The sequence below is a fragment of the Mchenga conophoros genome, linkage group LG7 (genome assembly GCF_057382185.1).
Source record: "Mchenga conophoros isolate Kocher_MC1m ecotype Shallow Benthic linkage group LG7, M_conophoros_male_GT1.1, whole genome shotgun sequence".
NCBI classification, from domain to species: Eukaryota; Metazoa; Chordata; class Actinopteri; order Cichliformes; family Cichlidae; genus Mchenga; species Mchenga conophoros.
The window spans coordinates 20,415,637-20,433,319 of NC_140532.1; the positions used below are offsets into that span (position 1 = coordinate 20,415,637).

At 42.0% G+C, this 17,683-nt stretch overlaps 1 protein-coding gene across 3 annotated transcripts in view; it reads right to left on the reverse strand.

The window, feature by feature from the left end:
- Positions 1-244: 244 nt before the first annotated feature.
- The window catches only part of peak1 (pseudopodium-enriched atypical kinase 1), a 105,460-nt gene continuing 88,021 nt past the window's right edge, over positions 245-17,683 (reverse strand). For all 3 annotated transcript variants that reach the window (XM_085282822.1, XM_085282820.1, XM_085282819.1), the window contains 3 exons: positions 16,454-16,698; positions 7,984-8,801; positions 245-4,829 (listed from right to left, as the gene is read on the reverse strand). In XM_085282822.1, coding sequence (XP_085138948.1) covers positions 3,474-4,829; positions 7,984-8,801; positions 16,454-16,698 — 2,419 coding nt within the window. In that variant the 3' untranslated portion in view covers positions 245-3,473. The remainder of the gene's footprint in view (positions 4,830-7,983; positions 8,802-16,453; positions 16,699-17,683) is intronic.

Below are 17,683 nucleotides of genomic sequence, written 5' to 3' on the forward strand. Positions count from 1 at the left end.
GACAGACTGGTGACCTGTCCAGGGTGTACCCCGCCTCTCGCCCTATGACAGCTGGGATTGGCTCCAGCGCCCCCCGCGACCCTGAAAAGGATAAGCGGTAGCGAATGGATGGATGGATGGAATGACCTGAAATAACTATCCTGATTTCCAAGAAAAAAAAGTAATAAAAACTTTGGCAGAAAGACTGAAATCCTTCCTTTTCTAAACAGTTAAATCAAGCAAAAATGACACAGAGCACAAAGAGTATATATAAAAAACATATATTTATTGTTCTGTTACTGTTGGTTAAATTGAACAACAATAAATGGCTGCAGGCCAGGAGACATACTGTACACATACTTAGAAAGCCCTGGAGAGCTTCCGTTTTTAGATTCAGTGGCAGTTAACAATGCAAAAGAGAAAACCAGAGCAGAAAGAGGAACAGAAAACAACGTCCGCCGTATTCCAAACGGCGGATGAATATTATGGTTCAGTGGTGCGTTCAAAAGTCATCCTTCAGCCAAAGTGGTTTTTCTCCTACGCAGGTAACTTTACAAGAGGGGTAAAAATACTGTACATTGTTCTTTGCGTGGATGCAACTGAATGATTGGGATCTTTTACAATTGATTCTTTGTATAGGACAGTGATAACTACTCACCTTGTTCTTCCTCCAAAACATGCAAGGTGGAAGAAAATCAAGTAAAGCTTTTAAAAGATAAAATGATTATTAGACTCTCGTGACAGAAATAGAAGTGCTCCGTACGCCACAAAATAGTGTGGATTAAAATAGATAAAGGTTATATATATATATTTATACTATATTTAATATATAAAGGCTTAACTCTGAATACAAGGACAGCCACCAGTGCTGTCCCACACACATTCCTCAGTACACAAACCCTTGAACACAGTAACAAACTTTAAACCTGCTTTGTCTCGTTTTTTGCTCCAAGGACCACAAAGTTTTTGCACATCTGAAATAAAGTAAATTTGCAGCACCAGTCCTCCAAGTATTAAATTCTGGGATAAAGATATTATTCGGGGTGTTTTGTTCGACACATTAAATTCAATGGTAACACTTTATAATACAGCCGCTGACTGAGGGCATACTTCCCTTGTAATTGAATGGAATTGTAATGTATTTATTTGAAATGACAATGTAATTATATTTAGATACAAATACTTCAAGATAGGTGCACTGGAATAATGGTGTAACACGTTAGGTTTTTATAGGAAACAGAAATAATTACACTGTAAGTACTGCATAATTTCTTGGTACTTTAATAGAAAAACATTATCTTACATTGTAAGTACACTGCATTTTCTGGGTCATGGGAGTGGCTTAACCACGCCAAACTTCTAAGTATTTTACAGCGAAGGAGACATAATGAACATTAAGGGTGTAAAAGGCGAGGTTCAGTCACTCCATAATACAGATACACTCCGAGAAGTAGAGCATACTTATGATGTAGAAAAGGAAAATACTGTTTGTCTGCAAAATTCACAGTTAATTACATATTGCCTAAAATTGTTTCTCCTGTCCTGTAAAAATATCTGGAAATTAAGCAAGGTCAGGGCACTCCATAACTGGGCCATGCCCTGAAAAGTACAGAGCACCTACGGTGTAAGATAGAGAAATATTGTTTGTTTTTACAATTACTTACAGTATGAATACTTCTTTGTTTCCAGTAAAAATCTAACTTTTTACCCCGTTATTCCATTATACGACCTTTTAAATATTTGTATGTGGATATAATTACATTGCAGTTTCAAATAAAATGTGTTAAAATTCCACTAAATTACAGGAGAATTACACTCTTAGTTATGGACTGTGTTATAAAGTGTTACTGGTTGAGGCTTCTGTACATGTCTTGGTTTTACTGACTCCAGACTGGAAAGTCAATAACACAGAGCTCGTTTAATTCAGAGTGACAAGCAGGAAGCATCAATACAGGATTTACTCTCCTACTGGTAGAGCAAAGGGGGAAAAGAGAAGAGGGGAAACAAACAATATAGGAGGAATGGAAGCAAGTGTCAGTGGCTGTGTAATTAGTTTCTCTCCAAGATAGAATTTATACATGAAACTAAGTGGTTGAACTAAAAAAAGCACATTTGTAGAGCAGATGAGAACAAATGTCCGTTTCAGTCCACACAAACGTTTACATTCCACACGCTGCAAAACACATCAGATCCAGCTCCTCAGATTCACAGGAACTTTATTCAGTCTCACCGTGTGCTCCGGGCTCCACCGAGGGGCACCAGCGTTCCAAATGTAAATGTGCAAATGTCATCCGTAACGCAGAACCGTTCAAAAACAACTCGACAAAAAGATAAAACGATCGACAAAGAATAACTTTTTTGCAGTCCCTGAAATATCCCATCTACTATAAGAAGAACTTTCCACTGAACTTTACCTTGCTTCTTAAGTTGCAGGATTGAAATGAAACTGATCAGTTTATGTGCCACAAAACAAAAACAAAGGAAGAGAGTATTAGTAAAAGACTGCATAATGCTGTTACCTCAAAAAGAAATAAAAGACAGGTATTAATTGCACATACGCCAACAAGAGCCCAAACCAGCAGCCAGGGCGGTCGAGCCTTTTCCAACTTCGAAGCGTAAAAACATTAAATGAAAAGCCAAGTTTAGCTCAGTGTTCGTCACCCACCTCTACAAAGCTCTGTGCAGAAATGTGTTTTGATAATTATTTATGTTTAAATTTTTTTTGTTAATTTCAACTTCATACTGGCTTTTGAATTTCTAAAAGCACAATGAGTAAATGAAGAAGTCTCAGCTGTGCAAATGTCAAGACTAAAATATATTAAATTCAATGTTCAGCCATGTCCTCATGTCTGGCAAAAGCTTGTTTTTCCTCCACTCCCTTAATTTCAAATCCTCCCTACACTCCCCTTTTTTCTGATTCAAATAAAACTTGCTTATAATACAACACTGCGTAAAAAAAAAAAAGAGTCAAATTATTGGGATGAAACTCCAAATTCTCAGTTTCCTTTCTAAATTCTGACCGTGGTGTCCCTTTAGATGTCAGACAAAACTTGCAGAATATCAATATGCATCACCGTAGAAGCTTAGTTATTTCATTTCACACTCCCTCAAACCCTGTAGACAGATGGCGTGAAAATGATATTTAACACTGAGTACTCACAACTCTCCAAGTCTGGAGACTTGTCTCAGAAACACAAAATCTTAAAATAATTCCTCACACGTTTGGTAAAATCCTCAGTTTAGTACTGGTGGAGTGATAAACTCATGATATGTGAAGACGCGGGGCATTGATGACGAGAGCCAAAATGATTTCAATTAGCACAGCCGATTCAGTCCAAGAAGAAAACACAGACACAGCACAAGCAGCTGTTTTGTTTTAGGTGAGCACTGTGGAGCTGACTATTAGCTTACATCACACTTTTAACATCAGCAGAGGGACCACACAGGGGGGATATGTTAGCTCTGTTGCCATAGTAACAGTTGGGCAGAGAAACTCAGAGTGGCTGCGAAGGAGTCAAGTGAAAGGTGTGTGCTGGATGTATTTGAGTTTGGTTCTGTGCTGGGTGCACTGGCTGGTTCTCATTCGGAGATGGGGGATGCTGTTGGGGCTGTTGCAGGATGTGCACCACCCGGCCGAGGGTCTCTGTGGTGGCGAACGCCAGGTACTGGCAGCACAGCCAGTCCTCCAGGCTCACGCCACAGGCGTTGTCCAGCGAGCGCTCTGCGAACTTGATCATCATCAGTGTCCGCTTGAGGTCCAGCCAGTTCTGCAGGGTGGCCTCGCGTTGGCCCGAAGTGGCCCCGGACATAGGCCCGGTGCTGCTGCAGCCCAGCGCCTGAAACAAGTCCTCCCGAGGTCCCCAGAGGAGGCACTGGAGGCAGGCCCGCGCCTCGGCCATCCGGATTCTTTCGGAGGGGTTAACGGTGAGCAGCAAGCGCGCCAGCTGCTGCAGCCCCTGTGAGTAAAGCGATCTCACGGGCAGCGGTGGAAGGTCGGCCCAGGTGTACTCCCGCTCCTTCAACTCCGGCGTCTCCTCAAAGGGGTTGGGTCTGTGCAGCATCTCATAGATCAGAATCCCAGTCTGGAACTCATCACACTTGCGGTACTGGGTGGCTGTGATGATTTCGGGTGCCAGCCTCGACTGGTCGCGCAGCGTGCCGGGGTCAGTGGCCATGAGAGTGGTCTTTTGTTTCGCTTGGGAGAAGTTGCTGATGATTAGGCGTGCGGGGCAGGTGGAGTTGGCGGCAGCGGTGGCTGCAGCGCTTGCCCCCGAGCTGCTGCCGTTGCTGTTATTGTTGGGCTCCAGTAAGTCCAGATTCCAGGGGTTGCCAGGCTGGCATTGGACCAGCAGCAGGTTTTCGAGTCGCAGGTCACAGTGGGTCACGTGGAAAGGTTTCATGTGCTCCAGCCCGGAGCAAAGCTGCAGCAGCAGCAGACAGACCTGACGCTCATACAGCTCCGGGTTTTGAGTGTGCCGGCTCATGCCTTCTCTGACAAAGTCGGCCACTGTCTGGAAGGGCACCTCACGTGTGATCACCACCACTCGGCTCCTCAAGCGGCCAGCTGTGTTCATGTGACCCGCAGCCGGGACTTCATCTAGCTTCCCATTTGGAGAAGGCGATTTTGAATCTGCCATCTTAGCCTCTTTGTCCTTTACTGTCGGCCCCCCTTCCTCCTTATCTGCTTCTTCCTCCTCTTCTTCCTCTTCCCAGGGCAGCAGGCGGGCAGGAACATCAGCCAGGAAGTGGCCACAGTCCTGCTGGATGTTGAAGTGCACTGGCAGGCTCTGCCTCACTGCGAGGCTGTGGAAAAACTGCTGCTGGGTCTCCTTCACCTGGCTCCGACAGATCTGAAGAAGTACAAATAAATGTCAGAGAAAAATCACTGTCAGTCCAATGTCTTGAGTTGAAGATGAGAATTCAATCACCCTAAAGTCATTTTCAGATCTTATTTGTCCATATATCAGCAATGAAACATAGGGGAAACTTCAATGATATTCTTGTTTTCTTACTGTCACGAAATAACCCGACGATTCTGTGACACACAGCAGAAACGACACAAATGAGCCACACTGTTACCCTTAGTGTCGGCAAAAACGTCGGCATCGTTCCTTTATTTTGAGTCTCTGTCACATACACTGTCCTGCTGTCAGAAACGCTTACAGAAGCATTGGATGTGTATCGATCCATGGCTAAAAATACACCTCGAAATGCACCCCTTACCCCTGTCAGTGCACAGTTTGGTTAAAAACAACAAGATGCTTAGCTGCTTTAGGAAATAACTTCGAGGTTTTAAACATGAAACCTGTCACAGGCGGGGACAGGGTTGTATATTTTAAGAACAAACACTTGGTTGGTTTCAGTCTTTTCATGAGATCTGTTCACAATATGATCATAAACAATGGTTTTACTGGGATTTATTTTTAAAGTAAATCCGTCAATACCTGACCTTTTGCCCATCTTCCTGTAATTCCTATATACTGTGTTTTCATATGGTCGCTGGTAACTAAATTAGATTCATCTCAATGAAATAAAACGGGGTCTACTGGCAGCAGAATTGGCCTTTTGGCTGCTGTGGGCGACCTCCAAACAAACAGCGACCTTCTGCAACACCAGGAGAAAACACAGAACATTTCAGTGGAGAACTCAAAAACATTTTCTGTTTCTTTCGAAACTCTCTGTCCTGCTCGGTTTCTCTCAAACAATGCAGCTAATGATACACAGCTGAAAGGGCAGAAAGCCGAGCTGAGGCTGTTACAGACAGCACTGAGAGTGTGTCTCTGTCTCCTAAAGCAGTTACAGCCTCCATAGCTCTCATTCTTAATCTTTGATCACAGCACAGTGAGAGGTGAAGCCGAGTCAGAGACAGAATCAGTCTGTGCAGAAAGCATGATGTATTAGATGTCTGGGGTTGAACAACATTCTGTCCCCTTGAAAATGAATAGTGTGGTTTCATTAATAATGATCAAATTTAACCTGTTTGTCTTCACTGATGTGCAACGTTTGCAGAAATTACTCTCAGAAATTTAATAAATGTCCCCAAAATACAAAATGACTCAAAGATGTTGTGAGGACAAGTGAGTTTGCTGTAATGCATAAGACTAAACAGTGAGTTGTAAAGATGCTGTAATGAGAAACCTCTGGCAGGTGTCTAACATTTGTTGTTTACTATTGTAGAATCTGACTGTAGTGTATGTATGGATATATATGTATATACGGGAGGGCAAACCTGGATGAGACTTTGTATGAACACCGCCAGACATACAGCGATTAACATATATATATTAATATCTTTAAAAATATATACTATAAATCCCAATTGTTTTCATTTTCCTCCTATATATTATGCAAATTTCATCATCCCCCTGTGATTGTGACATAAGTTCTTTGTTTGTGTTTCCTGTGGCACTTTCAATGTATGTTTTAAACAGTAAAAACAATAAAAATCTACATGTAAAGACGAGATGCTGATTTTTCAAAGTGGCCAAATAGTAACACTCTAACGTTGCTGTAAGATAGAACTTGAAAAGTTTTCCATCTTGATAAAGAATATGTAAAAATATTGCAGCCTTTTATTAACTGTATATAGCTGCAAAGTAGCTAATAATTATAGTACTTAGCAACTGAGTCACCCTTGATATAAATCAAGACATGGATTATGAATTAAAACCTGAACATGTTTTTATAACACAACGACAACCTCAGTCATTTCACTTTATTACTTCTATTAAAAGTTTAAAGTGTTTGTTGTGATTTATGTAGATTTGATTAAACTCTCATACAGCATGAATAACCGCATCAGTGCACTCCTTTCAGACGCACCCTGTAATTGTTCAGGAATGTGCAGCTTCACTTGATGTTTGTTTGAGCATGATGGCTCACGATGACTAGACCTGCCTACTTCACTTTCTTTGAAGACATCTGCAGATTTTCAAAACTCTGACACCGTACTCGTGTTTCTGGTTGTAACACAATCCTGCAAATTAGCAGAAACTCACTGCTTTTATTACCACCTCTTGTCTCCTTAATGTCGACTCTTCAGTGATACGCTAGAGCTTTAAAGCACAGTGAGGTGCTCACTGAATTCTTTGGAGAGCTAAAGTGAGTAATTAGCACAGAAGTAAAATATGAAAGTTCAGATGCGTCATCTGCACATAAAGGGTTAAAGGAAGGCAGGGGCATAGCTGGGCTGCATTCAGACAGAGTTGGGGAAGGTTTAATTGGGAAGTTGGGGCTTGTTTCTACTGCTTCTGGTTGCCTTATTTATAGATGAGCGTCTTTAAAAAAAAACAAGAGTCTCTCTTAAGCCTGCTGCTAATACGAAGGCAAGGCTTTGAAGTGGTGTGGCGCACAGTGTTTCATATCCTGTGAATAATTTAACCTTCATCCATATCTGCTTTGTGTTTAGCGTCAGAACTCTTTCGGCAAGCCGTGCCCTCAAACCACCACATGCATCTCCATACACACTGAAGACAAAGCTGCTCCTCTCGCACAATCGCACAGAGGCGAAGAAAACAAACAAACAAACACAACAACGCTCGTTTTTATTGCACAAGGTCATGCCCTAAGGGATCAAAGTTTAAGTGCCAATATTTCACAGCACTTCAAGAAAAGAGGGGAGGAGATTCGTCGGCATAAGCACAAGGATTTTATGAATCTACTGCAAAGACAGCAGCTACCAGAGAAAGATATCTACAATACTTTTGATGTAGCAAGAATTCAAACCAATCCCCCACAACAAATAAACACACTAATTAAGAGAAAACTAAGAACAAGCTGAACAAAGAGATGCTGAAATATTTTACTGAGATCAGAAAACATCACTTCTTTTGGGGGGGGGAAACAGCTTTGACTGTAAAATAGGACAAACCTTGTTTTTCTCTTCTTTCCTACAAGTCAGTGTTTAAGGTTCTTTCGAGGTTTTAGGGTTTAAATATTCAACAGAATATGTAACACAAAAGAAGCTGTATTCATTTAACACCAAACTAAAAGAAAGAATCTCACCTTGATGGCATAATTGACCAGTGGGTCCTTGGCATAAGATGCAGTGTAGTAAACGGCGTCCCCCGCCTCACAGCAGGGTTTCCCAGTGGTCAGCCTGAAGTGGGACCAGCTTTCAGTGCCAAACCTCAAATGATCTTTCTGGCCAGCCATGAAACGGTCCTCGCATTTTGCTGCCAGTTTCCGTAGAGTGTCTGTGTGGAGCCCGCGGATCCTCCCCACCACCTCATCCCAGCTGTCCAACCCCCTGTAAAGAGCAGGTCTCTGGGGTTTGGAGGCTGCGCCGCCTCCGGCAGCTCCGCGACCCGCTGTCCGACCCCTTCCAGCCAGGGATTCTGAACTTGGGTAGACTCTCTTCTCTTTGCCGGGGGTTGCGCTGGCTGCAGCAGGTGAAGGCTGAGGGACCAGAGAGGACACGCTATTGGTCATGCGGGCCTTGTTGGTAGCTGTGGCAGCTGATGACCTCTCTAAGGAGTCACCGCTCTCATGGTCGTGGCCTCGATGTGGTTCGGAGCTCAGAGAGGAGCTCTGACTAGCTGTTTCCCAGGTGGAGTCCAAGTCATAAAGAGGGTTGGCTACACTAAGGTTGGTGCCCCCCGGTTTAGCTTCAGCTCGAGGCCTGAGGCCTCCCACTGGCTCTTTGCCTCCCAGGATGGGTTCAGTACTGGAACGAGGAACTGCTTTTTTGGGTAATGGCGGTGGTGTAGCTTTAGGGGCTGGCTGCTCAGCGAGGCCTTCGATTTCGATGGAGGCTAGTGTGTCATTGGATGCTTTCATGTTTCTTGGCTGTTTAAGTGGAATCATGCTGGCTCGAGATTTACCTGAAGGAAAGAAAACAGAAAACATTCATACTGCATAAAAAAGATCCAGTGAAACTAAAAGACTGTTGGGACCCTTCAAATTGAACGGAGGGCGTAATGATATCCAGTTCAATAAGCAGGAAGAACAGCTCCTTCAATTTCCTTGAATTAAATTCACACAATAATCTAATGTTAGTATATAACAGACTTTATATGAAAAAATTAGCCCGTTAACTCCACAACAATGATTTGACAGCACAGTTATTACCTTAAATAACCTGCAGACAGAAATTTTATAACCAAAATCTAATCAGTCAATGAAAGCATTTGCACAGATTCAATATTTCACGTATATGTATACCTTTAAATACTCATCCAAATACATTCGATAGTTTGTCAACACCATTTCTGTGTTGTTGTTTTTTTAACTCCACACTCTGATCAGTTAAGACACCAACAGAAACATCGCTCTCAAGTTGTTTTGGTTTGGAAGGGAGGTGGGGAATCTTTGCCATGGGAAAAAAACAACTTAAAGACCCAGATATCAGTAAAGGATACATGAAAAAAATAAAACGACACAAAAGCTGCAATTCGATAAAACTAACGAAAAATCCCTCGCCACAAAAACAACGACACACCCTTACAGCTAGGGCTTGCCCTTTGCTCTCTGGCGTTTCCAGAGAACCACTAGCTTGTTGCGTCTCTTGAGGACAAAAGGATGACATGATGATGTGTGCGACAGCACGTGATAGAGCTGGTGGCCCTGAGGCCACAAGCTGTTTCTTCAACCATCCAGCTGCCTGACTCAATCTGCAGTCCTGTTCTGTAGTGAGGCTTAAAGACGCAGCATGGAGAGCAAATTTAGAAGTGGCTTGATGTGACCTTATTTTTTTGCTTGGATGGTGGAAGGAAGAATCCAGAAGGTTGGGAGACTGATTGGATTCCCTCAACGTTCTGTGGGGTTAATGACCACCGAGGCACACGGGTCAGAGGCAAGTGTGATAAAAGGAAAAGGCGGCAGGGGTCGTGCTGTTTGCATGATGGGAACAAAGCTCCCTGGTTTTTCTAACAAAGTGTGCATGTAGGGTTACAGATAACTCAACGTCGCGGCTTTAACTCACCAGGGAGATCTGAGTTCATGTCTTTCAAAGTCACCTCCTTCTACCAAATTACTTTGACCGTCCCTGAGGCAAATGCATGTTCGTGAACAAATCATTCCTCTTTGTGCAGCACAAATACTACTGATTATACATCGTTAAAAAGTATGGGCGACACCTCATGTGCAAGTCATGCTGACATCATCCTAAGAATGCAGGAAAAGCCTTAAGATAGAGCAGTCAGGATGAAGTAAATGAGTCTTGGTAATCCTCCGTGGAACGAATATATTAAATGTGTTCCTCCACCAATCTGCAGTAATCCATCCAAGAAAGCAGCCGTCTCCCACTTCCAGTCGTAGGGATCTTTTATTGCAGTGTGGCTGTGACTTAACTCAATTACATAAGACTGGGATTTTTTTTTTTTTTTTTTGCATGTGTATGATTAAGCAAATAAATCTTTAAAACTACATAAAAACAATAAAGAACACACTGTTATTTATGACACAGTTAATGTTTGCAGCTATTAGCAAAGTAGCAACTCTAAATCCCAGAATGTCGTACACCTACTGTAAAGGAACAGGGTAAATAGTTATTTGTGCATTGCAATTCAATTAAACCAAGGCCTGTGACGGTGCTCAACAGCATGCTTGAAGCAAAACCACAATTTGAAAAAAAGGGGGAACAGAAAAAAGCTGTGCACAAACATGACTACAAAGTTGATTTTTAATCATTTAAAGTCCACTGCTGTTAAACTAAACTTCTTTTACAGCAACATGAAGAACCTGATGTGTCTGAGCCAACTGCTCTGTTACTGCTCTCAGTCCAAATCCGAGTACCAGCAGATGTCAGTTCAGAGTCTCTGCTGCATCACATCACACTGTCAACAATCAGTCTGAAAACAGCTCAACAAGTGATAAATATATACACGCAAATTAGAGCACATAAAGCTAACAGTTAATATTTGTAATATAATGTGAAAACTCACAAATGCAGCGACTGATCCAACCGTTGTTCTTAAAATATCATGTCAGAGCCGTGCAGTCAAATTTCCAGGGAACAGCATTCATCAACTGGTTTGATGAATTCTGACTGGTTGAGGGAACTTGTTGCCATAGCAGAGCGATTGCTGCTCAGCTGCCTCCGAACTAACTCTGACACGTTAACAAGAGGCAAGCGATGGATGGAGGAGGTGGGTAGAATAAAGTAGAATAAAGAGGACCGGGGGGGTGGAATGGAGTGAGAGCGGTGGAGTAGGCGGTTAGAGGTGGTAGAAGTGGCGGTTGGGGTGGGGGCAGAATTTCAAAATAATAAATAAATAAATAAATAGGTGAGGGGGCTGATGAACAGAGAAAAATAAATATATGACAGAGATAAACACTGAGGAAAACGAGGGAAACAAGCTTACCTCAATTCCACTAACGCCTCAAAGTTTTTAGAGAAACGTGGTGCAGTTACAGCAGCAGCAGCAGCAGCGCCCGGAGGCAGAATAAAACGCTGTTCTCTGCTTCCATCCCTGAGAGTCTGTGAGGAGTCGCCGGTGCCAACAGACAGGCTCAGCGCTCCCACCAATAATGGAGATTTCTCACTTAAAGGCAGCGAGCACTCTGCCTCCTACCGCCTGATGCTCTGATTAAAACCCGAGCGAGACTATACTACATGACAGTGAGTGAGTGAGAGAGCGAGAGCACGCAAGAGAGAGACACTTTCATTTAAAAAGTGAACCTGATTCCTCACAAAAAAAAGAAACGTGTGAACAGCAAATGTAGCCCACAGTAGTGAAAAGCAAAGCGATGCTACGGTAACAGCAGGAAAAACAGGAAACTCAAAGCAGGCGTTACACTGAGCGGCTGTGTGTCTTAGGTCAACACTTGTTTGTGTGTGTCTCAGTGTGTGGAAGGCCACACACCTCCTCCTCCCAAACAGAAACGACACGCTGTTCTGTGCGATGTTTGACAACACGGATACACAAACTTCTATCTAGCCCCTCATTAGCAGTATGCAGCAAAGTTAAATTAGGCTGCAGGCAGCTCGCTGCGTGCGTCATCCAGGGAGCTTTTAACACAACCCATCCACAGGGCCCGTGTGCATTTCAAGCTTCGCAAACAAACCCGTGCAAATGCTGCATTCCCAGTTTGCACATGCCTTCTGAAAAGAGAGGGAAAAAAAGGCCTAATTAGTACAACAGTGCCAGAGCAACACAAATATTTTGTCACTGCTGAATCCTTAAAAGAGGAAGCTGTATAGTTTAATTCTCTTAAACATCACACGTCCACATGTGCGACGACGCAGCGAGGCACCTCAGTTGCACAGCTGCTCTGCAAACCCACACTCTCTAACCCTTTCGCTTTGTGTTTCTATTTCTTGTTCTCTCACATGCCACTTGATCACGGAGAGATCCGTTTCCCACACAGAGAGCTTCGTGTGTTAAGTGCCCCGACAGTACTCGACAGCTGTGCCTACCTCTCTGTTATAGAAGCTGGGCTGTATGTGCTTATTGTCAAAGTGAGAGAAAACTTGTAAAGCGGAGCAGCTAGCAAAGTTGAAATGAAACCTGTCCATCAGCAAGACACTTTATTATCATGGAGTTACAGGAATGTGATGGACAAAGAACCTATTCAACTTCCTGTTAACACAGATATCAGCCAATCACATAGCAGCAACTCAGTACATTTAGGCATGCAGACAGGGTCAAGATGACCTGGTGAAGTTTAAACTAAGCAACAGAATGGAGCAAACAGTCCTGAGAACCTCAAAGATGGTTGATGTCGTGGGATTTTCCCACACAAGCATCTCTGTGGTTCACAGAGAACCTTCTGAGGTCACAGAAGAATGGCCAGGCTGCTTCGAGGTGACAGGAAGGCAAAATTAACTCAAACAGCTGCTTGTTACAACCAAGCTACACAGAAGAGCATCTCTGAATCTACAGCAGCAGAAGACCACACCGAGTACCACTCCTGTCTGCCAGGAACAACAAACTGACGCTACAATTCACACAGGCTCACCAAAATTGAGCAACAGAAGTTTGGAAAAGTGTTGCATGGTCTGAATTTCTACTGCAGCATTCAGATGGTCAAAATTCTGAAACATTACAGCTTGAAAGCAGGGATTCAGTCTGAACCACTGATACAATAGCTCAGGCTGGGGGATATTTTTCCTTGGAAGATTTTGGGGTCCTTAATACCAACAGCATCGTTTAAATGACACAGCCAACCTGAGAATTGCTGGTGCTGATCAAGAACGACCATTTCTGATGCACAGAGTGTGAGTATCTAATATGTCAAAATAAAAAAATTGTATTTAATATTCTTTTCTTTTATGATAAACTTATACTTTTATTTAAACTTATACTATACTTTTAACATTTCAATTTTTTTTTTTACATTTTCTGGCACTTATTTCATGGTTCGGGCATTAAAGGGTTTATGCCCACAGTGTGCCCATCCTCTGATGGCTTCTTCCAGCAGGATAATGCTCCATGGCACAAATCTCAAACTGCTATCTTGAATATCACAGTGAGTTCATTACACTGTGGCGTCCACAGGCAGTCTGCAGCAACTGTGTGATGCTTCAAGTCAATATGGATTTAAAAATGGAATCTATGCCACCAAGAATTAAAGCAGTTCTGGAGGTAAAAGTTCAAAACAGTACTAGAAAGGAGTACCTAAGTGAATGTATGTTGTCTTGTTCATGCAGAATAACTTTATTTTTTTTAAGTATCAGGGAGCAAATCTGCAATGTGCTGGCTGAATTTTTTTTCTGTGAAAAGAACATCAAGGCCTCAAAGAATTTGTTCTTGTGCCTCCCAATTGTTTACCGATGTCCTGCTGTTTCTAGGAAATGGGACAATTTTCAGAGAAAAAAATCAGAGGTGGGACCAAGTCATTGTTTTGCAAGTCTCAAGTAAGTCTCAAGTCTTTATCCTCAAGTCTCAAGTCAAGTCTCAAGTAATGTCAGGCAAGTCAGAGTCGAGTCTCAAGTCACTGGTGTAAAAGTCCGAGTCAAGTCACAAGTCTGAAACTTTGAATTTCAAGTCCTTTCGAGTCTTTAAAAAAAACAAACGAAAAAATAATGTTGCAGTTATATGCTAAATGTAAATATTAGACCATGTAATTTTTAAATCTGTGTTTTTCTCAACACATGACAAAATAGTGAACTTAGAAAATATACACAAATTGTGAAATTGCACCTCTTTAAAATGCAGCTCAATTAAACCTAGCTCCAAGAATAATTTTCACCGACAGTTCTGAGATAAGCTGCATGTTGTTCTTGGATGCGGTTGTAGGACCAGCTTTAAAATCGCATGACAAAAATATCATACACATTAAAAAAAACTGCATCACCAACGTAGCCTGGACAACATTTGCTAGTTAGATGAAGTCAGCTATCTCATCGTAGCATATTTATATGCATATTTATAATTATACGGTTCTTGGAGTGAGTGCACACACTCATGAAGTTTAGTAACTTCCGGTCACTGCAACAAGCCCAGGTACAGTTTACCGACGGATGGGTGCAGGACCTTGAAACGCACCGTGTAGAACGAAAGACCATCGTACATATCATAAGTTTACCAGTCTCACAAATCGTCGTCATAAATACACATTCGTTAACCGTTTATTAATAGGACCTTTGAGCTCAACGGTAATTAATTAGTAGTGGAAATAATTTCTGGTAGCATCACAGAAATGTAGCAGTGACAACAATATTGTATGCTGTAATCGTACTGGGCAATTAGTGATACAAAAAAACCCGTTTTATCCTGTGAATAAAAGTATGTTTTTGTCAATGTGCCATAATAACAGAAGCGAAACGCAATATCATGTCAGGACAATTCACTATTTATGCACAATAAACACAATAAACAAAGGAGCATAGCGCGACAATTTCTGTTCAGCGCCAGACTTGCTTGTAACCTATATCACCAATTATTTTATGAAAAATGACGTATTAACTACTAAAAAACACTGACCTTCGTGTAAATGCTTGGAGCAGACTAACCTGTGAGCTGGAGTGTTCTGGGACGTTATATTTGGTCTTTGAATGGCTGCAATCCAGTCGCCTCTTTGTTACTTCGGAAACATGGCTGAACAATTTCTCTTCAACGACGTAATCCGATAACAACCGATCTCTTTACCCGTCGGCTTCCCGTGGCTGTCATGCGACCGGCTATTGCAGTTAATAATACAACAGCTTCTTGACATTTTTGTGTTTCTTTTTATCGCTGTGTGTCTGATTTTAATTGAAAGTCTGTGTGCGCTAGTACCGCTTGCCACGAGTTCCCAGAATCCTTTGCGGTTGTACCCGTGAATGACGTCACATTTTCAATCTCTATATAATATGCATGTTAAATTTTATATTTGGGGTAAAATATCAAGTCTTTTCAAGTAAACCGGTTCAAGTCCAATTCAAGTCCCAAGTCATTGGTGTAAAAGTCCAAGTCAAGTCACAAGTCTTAGAACATTTTTTCAAGTCAAGTCTAAAGTCATAAAATTAATGACTCGAGTCTGACTCGAGTCCAAGTCATGTGACTCGAGTCCACACCTCTGAAAAAAATATCCAGAGATATTTTTATGCCGTTTCTTGGCTACAAGACATGTGATTTAAAAAAGAAAACATAAAAACTCCCCACAATATTTATCCTATTAACAGTACTGTGGTTAGCCATGTAGTCTATGCTCTTATACTGTGTGAAAGCAGCAAGGCAGGTAGCCCTATTACAATCTTATCAGTCAGTCATGATATAGTTTCAAGACAGAGACACAGGATATGATAAAAGAAAACAAAGAGGAGGATTGTGATTAAAATGGGATTTATGCAGGTCCCTAGGGTTCTCAGTTTTGATCACATCAGGAACTGAACCAGCTTCATGAGTAGGATCAATAACCCCAGGGCAAAGATTCTCCCACCTCCAACGGAAAAAAACAAACATTTTTTTTGTAATATGTTATTTTAGGCACCGAGCTGCAGGCTGTGTGTGAAAAGATGTGTCGAGATTTCGGGCTCCAGCTGTTTTTGCAGAGAATAAATTATGCCCTGTCACATGAGAAAGTGTGCTGATACAGGAAGAAAGTAAAATCAGCCACTCAGGAGTGAAAGAACTGCCAAAACTGCCAAAAAACACAAGTTCACCGGTTTGGCAAGCTTACAGCGACAGCAAAGGAGGGTCTTATACACTGACATGTCATACTTTCCTGTTTTTGTATTTTTTTTTATATACTAATTAGTGCAAACAATGTTGAATTCAATAATTTTGGTGTATAATCCATATTTTATTTGCAGATTAGCTTTCCTCATTACGTTATCTTCAGTTTTTGTGAGCATTGTGATGTGACAAATCCAGAATAAAAATCAGTTGAAGAATGCAATAGATGGATGTGTCTTAAGACATCAGGCAGAAAAATCTGTCACACACAGTCAAAACCTACTTATGTAGACAATTCAATCATCCTGACTAAGCCTACGCACCACAGAAGGCATCATCTTAAATTTCAGGTTTCTCCAGCACTAATATAAACATGAGTTTAAAAAAACAAAACAAAAATCCTTCTCTATCCATCTTTCATATTTCACTCTTACCCAGATTGCTGTAGGTGGCACTGCACTGGCTGGAGGCAGGAGAGTGAGAATAATGAGAGTGAATCCCGTCGTCCTCAGGCTCTCCCAGGCTGGCGCTGCCCTCACTGGCCGCGGCTGTACTAGCAACCTGGTTGGCATGGCCCTCCGCGGCCTCCCCAAGCACCAGCCCCAGATTCACTTTGGCAGGCAAGGAGGTGGCGCTGGGCAGCTCCCGATCCCTGGCGCTGGCACCGACTGGTACCTGGCTGCACATGACAGAGAGAGGCATGGTTCATTTAGTTTCTTCATCTACTGGTCTGCCTACACGTGACTGCACTTGCTGACAGTATTTTTTCCCAGTGCTTCCATTGCCAGACTCGACAGAGTAGCTGGTATTGTTTTAACCTTGTAAGTCTGTATGTGCTTTTGTGTGAGCTCATGGCGCACTCTGGTTCTTTCACATTATGCTGTAACAGCGGATCAAAATGGAGCCCAAAGTCCTGAGATGGAGGTGTACTCAGTTATAACTCTGTGTTATAAAAATACCAGAATAAATACGATGATGAAGTTTAAAACAAAAAAAATCTTAAAATTAGTTTTACTGTCACAACAAGTGGAGGATCACTCTGTTTGAATCAGCTGGTTGTGTTTGGGGTGTTCTGAACACACATGTTGCCAACAGGGAAGCTACAGAGCGCCCTCTGCAGGACGAGCAAAGCAACATTAACACTGGCTGAAGGGCGTTTCTCCCTCTTTACTTTTTACATTTTTATTTATCGACAGTTACAAATAATTATATCAATACACCAACAATATATCAGAAAATAGCTTAAATCAGGCGAGATATTGGCTGCACTAATAAAGCTGTATTACAGAGTACTGATAGCATGACTATATTAACTCCTACTGAGTACTAAAGGGTTGAGACATCAATATGTTGATGGGTGTGGCGGCTGATCTGATCCTGTTGCCAGACTGCCTCGACTTTTATTAATCTTTTCATGACAAGCTTTTGCTCTTCAAAGAAATATCAGCAAAACAACTCATAAAAGAAGCAATATAATAATAGAAGGCTCATATTGGAAAGACACTAGTGCTGCAGAATGATGAATGAGTTGCTTATGATAGGGACTTTAATCTGTCATTCATTCCGTCTATGAAACTGTATCTAACATCTCAGGATATAAACAAAAACACATACGACATTGGTTTTATCTGGTCAGTCTTTTTTTCCATCTCTGATATCAGTAT